Genomic DNA, 10,513 nt, shown 5'->3' with positions numbered 1-10,513 from the left:
CGCGCCGACCGGTGACTCGAAACCTCGAACTCAGATTGCCGTCGTGACAGTCTTGAGTCTGATACTCCAACCATTCGGCCATCGCGGCCTCGACGATCATGGGCTTTCCATGATTTTTCTTGGCAATTTAGAGCGGTGGTTTGCCATTGCCTTCCGCCCGGTGTTTTTTTTTTTTTTTTTTTTTTTTTATCGAGTCACCATCTCTATTTACCCGGCACTGACTTGGGCTGGCTTGGCCACCCAGTGGGTAGTTAGGCAATCGAGGGGAAGTTCCTTGCCCAAGGGAAACAACGCGCCGGCCGGTGACTCGAACCCTCGAACTCAGATTGCTGTCGTGACAGTCTTGAGTCTGATGCTCTAACCATTCGACCACCGCGGCCCCTATACATATACATATATATGTATATATACATATACTGTACATATATACACATATGTATGGTAGGGTCCCCAGTTCCTTTCCACAGAGAGTGCCGGTGTTACCTTTTAGGTAATCATTCTCTCTATTTTATTCGGGCTTGGGACCAGCACTGACTTGGGCTGGCTTGGCCACCCAGTGGCTAGGTAGGCAAGGGAACAACGCGCCGGTCGGTGACTCGAACCCTCGAACTCAGATTACCGTCGTGCCAGTCTTGAGTCTGATGCTCTAACCACTCGGCCACCGCGGCCTTTAAAAACGGTAGGTTCATGTTTGAGCCGCCGTGGTCACAGCATGATACTTAATTGTAGTTTTCATGTTGTGTTGTAATTGGAGTGAGTACGTGGTAGGGTCCCCAGTTCCTTTCCACGGAGAGTGCCGGTGTTACCTTTTTAGGTAATCATTCTTCTCTATTTATCCGGGCTAGGGACCAGCACTGATTTGGGATGGCTTGCCCACCCAATGGCTTGGTAGGCAATCGAGGTGAAGTTCCTTGCCCAAGGGAACAACGCGCCGGCCGGTGACTCGAACCCTCGAACTCAGATTGCCTTCGTGACTTGAGTCCGACGCTCTAACCACTAGGCCACCGCGGCCTATATATGTATGAATATGTATACATATATACATAAAATGTACATATATATGTGTGTATGGATATATGTATACATACATATACATATCATTCATACATACATATACATATATATATATTTACATATATGTATATACATATATATGTGTGTGTGTGCACATATATTGTATTTGTTTAAGTAATTATATATATATATATATATATATATATATATATATATATCAATCAATCAATAACGGTATGCTCATGTTTGAGCAGCCGTGGACCTCTCCACCATCCTTCGCCACTAAACTCGATCTTACGCTTTTCTTTCCACTTATACCATCGACAGCCCGCAAATATCTTTGATATTGTCGCTCAGTCTTGTCTTCGGTTTGCCTCTTCCTCTGTTTCCTATCACCATCCCTGTCAGCAAGTTTTTCTCAATACTTTTACTTCTCATTACATGACCAATAAACTTTAATTTCCTCTTGTTCAAGATGATATATATATATATATATATATATATATATATATATATATATATATATATATATATATATATACATATATGTATCTATGTATGTATATGTAGATATGTGTGCTTATAGACAAATGTGTATATATATATATGTATATATATATATATATATATATATATATGTATAAGTAGTTGTCCAATGGACACTGGTCCTCCTCTCACGTACATACGTGAGTGTATAAACAGGAAGTAGGTTAATTAGAACCGAAAACCGCAACCGCATCACAGCAGGTTAATGACTGCAGAAAGTGATTAATGTATTCAATGACCATAACCAGAACCATTAGTTAATGATGTCTAACACACACCTGGAGGACTACCCTCCCCTTCTCTCTGAGACAATATGCCTGACACCAGAGATGATCCCTCCCCCCACCCATCCTACACCGAGAATTGACCCTGTTAAAGACGAGCGACCACCCCTCCTAATGAATGAAACTGTCATAATCAATAGCATCACAGATGACCCGCTCCCCATCACCACCCTCCTCCTCTCCACACCCCGCCCCCGCAATATTCATCGTGTTTGAACTTGTACCTGGATCGATCAAGTTACAGACGAATGATCACCCCTCCTAATTAATCATAATCCATAAATGTCCCTCTAATGATGTCTAACACGCACACCTAAAGGGATCCTCTCACCCTCCCCATACTCTCCAAAGCAACCCTCCTTCCCTTCCTACTGCCCCTGCCCCTCATTCCGCCCTACCCCATTACCAAGCAATAATAGTAAAAAAAAGAAGCAAACAAACAGTCACAGGCCTGCTAAAACAGATAATACAGCCCTGGACTGAAGTGTTAGAGGCGAGTGATCACCCCTCCTAATGAATAAAGCTATCGTAATCCAACCCGATGCCAGGTGTCACAGATGACCCTTCTCCATCATCACCCCCCCCTCCCCTCCACACTCCGCCCTGCAATATTCATCATGTTTAAACTTGTACCTGGTTCATCGGTTGCGGTTTCCGGTTCTCATTAACCTACTTCCTGTTTATACACTCATGTACCTACGTGAGAGGAGGACCAGTGTCCATTGGACAACTACTTATACATATATATATATATATATATATATATATATATATATATATATATATATATATATATATATGTATATATATATATATATATAAATATATATATATATATATATATATATATATATATATATATATATATATTTATTGTGTGTGTGTGAGGGGTGTCTGTATGTCTGTTTATGTATATTCATTATGCTTTACAAATTATTTTGGATGCATATTCAATTCATAACTGGCTCAGATTCAGTCAAAATCCGTGGCGATTTACCTCTATCAATCACGCGCTCCTCCGCACCTTCTCTCTCCTGCCGCAGGATCCCGACAGACGTCATCAACTCCCTGCAAGGCTTCATCGTGTTCGTGATCTTCGTAACGAGCCGGAAGAAGCGCGAGATCGTGAGCCATTCGTGGGAGGGCACCGTGTCCACCGTGTCCCAGGCAGCGAGGAAGCTCTCCCGCACGGACGAAACAGGCGTCGTGTGGCACGTGAGCGACAACCAGGTGTGCATCACGAACCCCGACGGATCGTCCTCGGGCAACAGCAAACTCACCGAGGAAACAACTTCCGACTTAGGCGAACGGAAGGACGCAGAGGGCGGCGACGGGGAGGCATCGCGGGCGTGTGAGGCACCGCAGGCGGGGGAGGCATCGCGGGCGTGTGAGGCACCGCAGGCGGGGGAGGCATCGCGGGCGTGTGAGGCACCGCAGGCGGGGGAGGCCAACCCAAGCTTCCAGAAAGCGGATTAAAGAGAATGTGAGGATGTTATCAGAATTAATCTTCTGATATGAATGATTGTGCTATTGGATATTTAAATTTGGTTGTCCGGCAGGTGAAAAGGTGCATATAGTTGAAATTATAAGGTCTAGTAATGTTTGTACACATTCGCTACAAGTGAATTGACTTAGAATACGGTACATATCTTACAAAACGTAAAATATAAATGTACATATATATACGTGTAGAAACATACACATACATATATATGCACATATTTATACATGTACATACATATATACCCATATATGTACATGTATGTGTATATTACTTACATATATACATACATGCACATACATAAATATACATATATACATGTGTATATATATACACCTATATATACATGTATATATATATATATATATATATATATATATATATATATATATATATATATATATATATATATATATATATATATATATATAAATGAATATACATGTATATATACATATGTAGATACACATTATATGTGTTTATATATGTATATGTATATATATTTAATTTACTGAATTTGTTAGTACAAAACGGGAGAATATTATCCTAAGGCCACATTTATTATTACACAAAAAATATATGACAAATGGATTTCTTTTTTTTTTCTTCTTTTTTTCCTTTTTTTCCTTTTTTGTTGACACGATATTCTTGCATGAAAAGACAAAAGAACGAAGCAGAGGGACTAATGAATGGTAGAAATATTAAAGAAAATATAAGAAGTAAATATGATTACACGATGGTCAGGTATTAACCAGTGGAAAGCATATCAGATACACTGGAGGAAAGGTTCCGTCTGTGCGGTTGGTGGATGAAAAAGAAAACGGAGTTGGGATTCAGGAGAGAGAAGAGTCATTCATTACAGTGATATCGATACGTGACATGTCTAATAAAAAGCAAGAGTCCTCATGGTGTGCATGGAGGAAGATTGTATTAATCTTTCAGTGCCCATGAAGTTGGTGCTGAACATTCAGACGGACGTGAAATTTGCCTTTGCTATTTAGAGGAACTCGAAATAGGTACACGAAGAGTGATTCCCAGAAAAAAAATCCAAAATGTCATTAGAGGCACTGAAACATTTTTGGGGAATTAAATCTTTTCATCGTGTTTTGGCAAAGTCTGTTATGATTATCAATGATATCGTCATAATCACCATCATCTTTATAACTGCTACTACTACTGCTATTTTTCTCATTGTTACAATTGCATTGTTATCAGTATTTCGGCTTTTATTAATGGGTTATCAGCATCACTCATAATTTTGATGCTGATCAAAGTTATTAAGATTGCCTTTTTATTGTTTTATCGTATAATTATCAATACTGTGATTAGTGAATTTTATACATGAAGACATACTACATGAATGTTATATTTTAAAATAAAAAGTCATTCGAATTTGAATATTAGTTTCCCTGAATTCCCTTTTTATTTCATAATTGTTCATTGAAAAAAAAATCGATTTGCATAACTCAAGAGCATATCAAAATGATATACAGACAAGGAATAAGTCAACGGAATAATTAAACAATCATCATCATTTAACGGTAGGTTCATGTCTGAGCCGCCGTGGTCACAGCATGATACTCAATTGCAGTTTTCACGTTGTGATGCTCTTGGAGTGAGTACGTGGTAGGGTCCCCAGTTCCTTTCCACGGAGAGTGCCGGTGTTACCTTTTTAGGTAATCATTCTCTCTTATTTTATCCGGGCTTGGGGCCAGCACTGACTTGAGCTGGCTTGGCCACCCAGTGGCTAGGCAGGCAATCGAGGTGAAGTTCCTTGCCCAAGGGAAACAACGCGGCGGTCGGTGACTCGAACCCTCGAACTCAGATTGCCGTCGTGACAGTCTTGAGTCCGACGCTCTAACCATTCGGCCACCGCGGCCTTAATTAAACAATACAGTGGATTAAAACTAAACTAATGGAGAGAAGCGACAACAGAAATTTAGGAGATACCTAGTCGTACGGTGAATTAAGATACATGGGATCCGAAATTGTGAACATGCTGGCAGTCCTCTGTGTTTCGTTTGGGGGTAAACATTGAACCATATCTTTATCCGAGAATATAACAAGCATAGATATATTACCTGACCATGGGAAATGCAAAAAGAGATTATTAATGCAACTATTTCTTTTGCTAATGGTGTTTCTGTTCTTCACTTGAATAAAATAAGTACTGTTTCTTTAGAAGTCAGTACCTGAAAAAAAAAACTTGCTGGGACCTTTGTGTGTATTTACACACACACACACACACACACACACACACCCCCACACACACACACACACACACACACACATATATATATATATATATATATATATATATATATATATATATATATATAAAGGATTACAAAGGATTGTCTAAGGCAATACCGATACATTGAGGGAGAGAAGGAGTGAGCGAGGGATATCGAGAGAGAGAGTGAGAGACAAAAATAAAGAATAAGAGATAAAGAGAGGAAGAAAGAGAAAAATAAGGAGAAAGAGAGTGAGAGACAGAATGTGGAAGTGGAGAGAGAGAGAGAGAGATGAAAAGTTTTAGGAAAATATATGAGTAAATAAGAAAATACACGAAATATTTATCTACCTTATTTTTGTGATAGATATTTATACTAGATAGATATCTTTCCGAAATATTTAAATAAAATTCCAGATGGCATATTTTGGGTCAAAATGAAAGAGGCGTTTTTCATAAATTGTCAACTAATTACTGGTATTTCATCAAAATGTAGACTTTATATACAACACCTTAATCCTGCAATTTGTTAGCATTAGATAGGCCTACATTACATGTATGAAATCGTTCCTAAGCATTCCAAAACAGACTTGCGATGTGTTCTTAAATATTACAAGGGACAGCATATTATTGCTGACATCAACACGCAGCGAATCTACGGCATTCGCATATATTCCCATTTGATAAAAATGCTCTTGTAAAATGGAGAGACAAAAAATGTTGATGTACTGCGGAGTTCACAGGGCTTGAAAACATTTTTTTTTCTGTTTTTGTCTAGTATTCATTCAAAGAGGAGACGGGTCGTTTTGCAATTCATAACTTTAACTTTACTTTCAAATTATTCGTGTAAATCCATCGATCTGTCGATTTTCACGATATATTAAAAAAAAAAGAAAAAGAAAAAAAAAGTCATACCGATAAAATGATACTGTTATTGAGCAGTTAGGGCGATACCGATACCAGTACAAAAGTATCGATTTGTCGTGATCAGATTTGCAATCGGACTGGCACGCACGAGCAACTGTAGATACAGATAAATAAAAAACGAAGAGATAAAACAAGAACACTGCACAAGGGGCGAGAACCAGGGAGCAGACGAAAACACCCGCGCAGAACATCGTGATTAACTAAGAAACCACCTTGCGAGTTGAAAGACAAAAATATTAAATAAGTATTTTAGACACTCGGAAATAAGGCACAAGTAGTTGCGCAGAAAAAACAGCTAGCGAATTTTGTAGGGACTAATTACCGCGAAAGTGATTATGCGCATCTTGGGGGAAGCCCGCCACAGACATGCCTGAGACGGAGAGGGCAGGATGGGGTTCGCAAAAGCAACACTGTGTCGCCTTTGGTGTTTCGTGTGTGTATTTTTCCTATTTTTGAACTCTGTAATGGACTCCTTGCGACAGTAGATTACAACAGTGACCTGTGATCTGATATAAAAAGGTAAAGATAATTATATTGCTTCGTATATGTGTGCGTTGTCACGCTCCTAGTAAAACACCAGAACTCACTCTTTTATTTGTTTTTACGATTTTACCTTATATTTCGTTTAGTTTCTGTTCAATAAATAGAAGTGCTATGAAAGGAAAAGTATCTAAAATTACAAAGAATATAAGATTCGGCAGTAATGGCCCAAACAATGTGTTTTTTTCATGGTAAGCGAAGTGATTTTTAAGTAAGAGCTGATGATATATTCTTTTTATGTAAATGTGCAAAATAATTTATAGAAATACCCACATGAATTCACGTATGCTTACACGCTGCTACGTTAGTGCGCACTCAAGCACAAACAAACAAGCCTTTGCATAGTTACCCTCGTTCACACATACGCGCACACTTACCCGTACGCGCACACTTATTCGCACACACACACACACACACACACATCGGCGTTAGTTTTTCTGTTTAAGATTCCCTCACTTATTAGATTCCCTTTTCGGCCAATTGCCTTGACCTAAGTCGGACCACAATTCTACCACAGATGCAAGATTTTTTTTCGGTGAAAGTGAGATATGTGAAATTTGTCAAAGGAGCCCGTAGAGATCGAATAACTTAATTCTACCAGAGGCTAACCTTTATAACTGAGCTAACCGCAACAGGCCAATTCATGCATCGCAATAATGCACAAGCATTATTGCGATGCATGAATTGGCCTGTATATGTATATGTATATATATGTATATAAATATAAATATATATATATATATATATATATATATATATATATATATATATATATATATATATGTGTGTGTGTGTGTGTGTGTGTGTGTGTGTGTGTGTGTGTGTGCGTGTGTGTACACATGTATAATTATATATATATATATATATATATATATATATATATATATATATATATATATGTATGTATGTATGTATATATATATATGTATAAATGTATATATATGTATGAATAAATATATATATATATATATATATATATATATATATATGTATATATATGTATATGTACATATATGTGTGCGTGCGTGTGTGTGTGTGTGTGTACATATATATTTATATATGTCTATATATGTCTAATATATATATGTGTGAGTGTGTGTGTTTGTGTGTGTGTATGTCTGTGTGTGTACATACATATCTATATATGTCTATATATGTCTAATATATATATATATATATATATATATATATATATATATATATATATATATATATTAGACATATATATATATGATATATATATATATACATATATATATATATATATATATATATATATATATATATATATATATATATAAATGTCTAGTGCATTTATATATGTAATTACAGAAACCTTACGTAGCCTTTCAAGACAATTAAATTTAACCTGATATAGATACCAACTTTATCAATCTTTATATAACACGAAGTAAGTTATAATACTTCCCTATATACACAACACAACATTTAGAATGTTCGAGTTAAATATCGATATCAGAGTGAGAGAGAGGACGCATCCAACTGCTGTAAGCATTGCCACCACTCGTATGCTCCCCTGAGGTCTGGGTTTCCGTTTACCTATTAAACCAACTCTTTGTTTAACATGTGCACACAAATCCTTCCCACCTACAGCGACTCAAAGGCAACTAGCATCTCGTACTTATAGAAACTCGTGACAATCTTGCTCATCCTTCTTTTCGGATAGTTGTTATCTGAATGCAAGATAGAAAGTCTAGGTTAATTTCTCGGAAGATAGGATGGGAAATTCCATATCAGTGTCTTCCCACGCAAAGGAAATCCGCCTGAAAGATTATACAATATGTTTGCTTTCAATCCTTTTTACTGTTTATTTTACATTTGTTAATGACGCATTGGATAATGCAGGTTGAGGCATTGTTTTCGAGTTTAATTTTCTTCTGGTTATTCTTATTATTTACTGCGACTGTCGTCATTCATACATTGATATTTTTTTATTTATGATATAATTATCATTTTATCAGTATATTTTTTATGACCATTACTATCAGTGTGACTATTAATATCATTATTGGTAGTATAAGCATTCCCAATGATCGCAACTATCAGTCCTGTTATTGTCCTGTTATTAGTATCATGACTTGAAAAATAGCAAAATTTTCTAACGTCTTGGTAAAATGGCAGAAAATAGTCTTTAAATCCTTCTGGCCTTTATCTACACGTTTTGTGTATGACCTCAAATCTAGAATTTCGAAATATGTATCCAGTGTCTTTCAATATGATTTTTTTTTGAGGGGGGAGGGGTTAGTCTTTCTCTGCCGTCATTCTTATCGCAATTGTTATAATGGTTACTATTATTACTATTGCCAATAATTCCGTCATATATTACACGGGCTAGTCCTATCATCACCATCACCACCAGTATCATAATCCTTTTCACCATCATCCATCGTGGAAGTAGACGTAACAGGTCACCCTAACATGCTTTCGTAACATGCGTCACTCAAACCTTGAAGACCAAAAGTGATCAAAGGACAGCCACGCGGAAGCTTCTTGCGTTAATATTGACAGTTTCCTCCAAATTCCCAGTTCTGGTCCATTTGAACTTCCCTTGGTCTTCGGCGAGTCACTTCCCCTCCCTCCTTTCTCTCTAACTTTTCACTTCCCAGGTAGGCTGATTGAGCAAGGATTGCAGAGCAGAGGGCATCGTCTATGGCTTTGACAGGTGGTACTACCTGGGCTCAGACAGCATCAAGATCCCGATTGAATTCAAAATAACTAAATTCTAAATATATGTACATATATACACTGATTGCATGGGTATATGCATTACGGCCTCTGATTAAGTGTACATGAGAGTTATTATCTGACAGGAACCCTCAGTATCTGTTTATTCTGGATAGGAACAGACACTTCTAGATGACAGCGGTGGTCGAGCGGCCGAGTTATATCCTGTACCGAGGAATATCTTACTGGGAATAACTTTTGTCGCTTGGCGTTCCCTCACCACGTGGGTAATCTCGAAGGACACCACTTAGCCTACTGCTAAATGAAAGGCAAATCAAAGGACAGCAAGGTTTTGCGCACAAATTTGTCTTTTCTTTGGCAGTACAGCTCACACTATTTGTGTGCGTGTGCACGTATATGTAATTAATCTAAGGTTAGCTTACGTCTTTTAACAAAACTTCTCTTCAGAAAACAAAAGAAAGGAGTACATTGAGTGAAACATTAAGAAACTTGAATAACTTGTGAGCTCTTTGTTATAACCCGAGACCAAATCAAACCAAATTTCTAGAACTCAGTCATTCATAATGATTTTAACCTGATTTGGGCATATAGCATGTGCATCGACTGTTTTACATACAGTGTATAAGTTTTATCCGTAGTGTACAGTAGCGACGTAAGTGAGCTGTGCCAAAATCTGAGATGGTGCTACAAAAGCCTATCTCGCATTTTACAAAGCATATTAACGTACACGCTAACTCTTCATCTCGGAGTAAGAAACATTTA

The 10,513-nt window shown here is 37.4% G+C and overlaps 1 protein-coding gene across 4 annotated transcripts in view; it reads left to right on the top strand.

The window, feature by feature from the left end:
- Positions 1-3,611, top strand: part of LOC119576363 (G-protein coupled receptor Mth-like) — a 15,421-nt gene extending 11,810 nt beyond the window's left edge. For 2 of the 4 annotated variants that reach the window (XM_037924015.1, XM_037924016.1), the window contains exon 9: positions 2,888-3,611. In XM_037924015.1, the coding sequence (XP_037779943.1) occupies positions 2,888-3,320 (433 nt within the window). In that variant the 3' untranslated portion in view covers positions 3,321-3,611. The remainder of the gene's footprint in view (positions 1-2,887) is intronic. The other 2 variants (XM_037924018.1, XM_037924017.1) reach the window with 2 other exon arrangements.
- Positions 3,612-10,513: the final 6,902 nt, after the last annotated feature.

This window comes from Penaeus monodon, chromosome 8, assembly GCF_015228065.2.
Source record: "Penaeus monodon isolate SGIC_2016 chromosome 8, NSTDA_Pmon_1, whole genome shotgun sequence".
Lineage (NCBI taxonomy): Eukaryota > Metazoa > Arthropoda > Malacostraca > Decapoda > Penaeidae > Penaeus > Penaeus monodon.
This window is presented reverse-complemented; position numbering and strand designations above follow the sequence as displayed.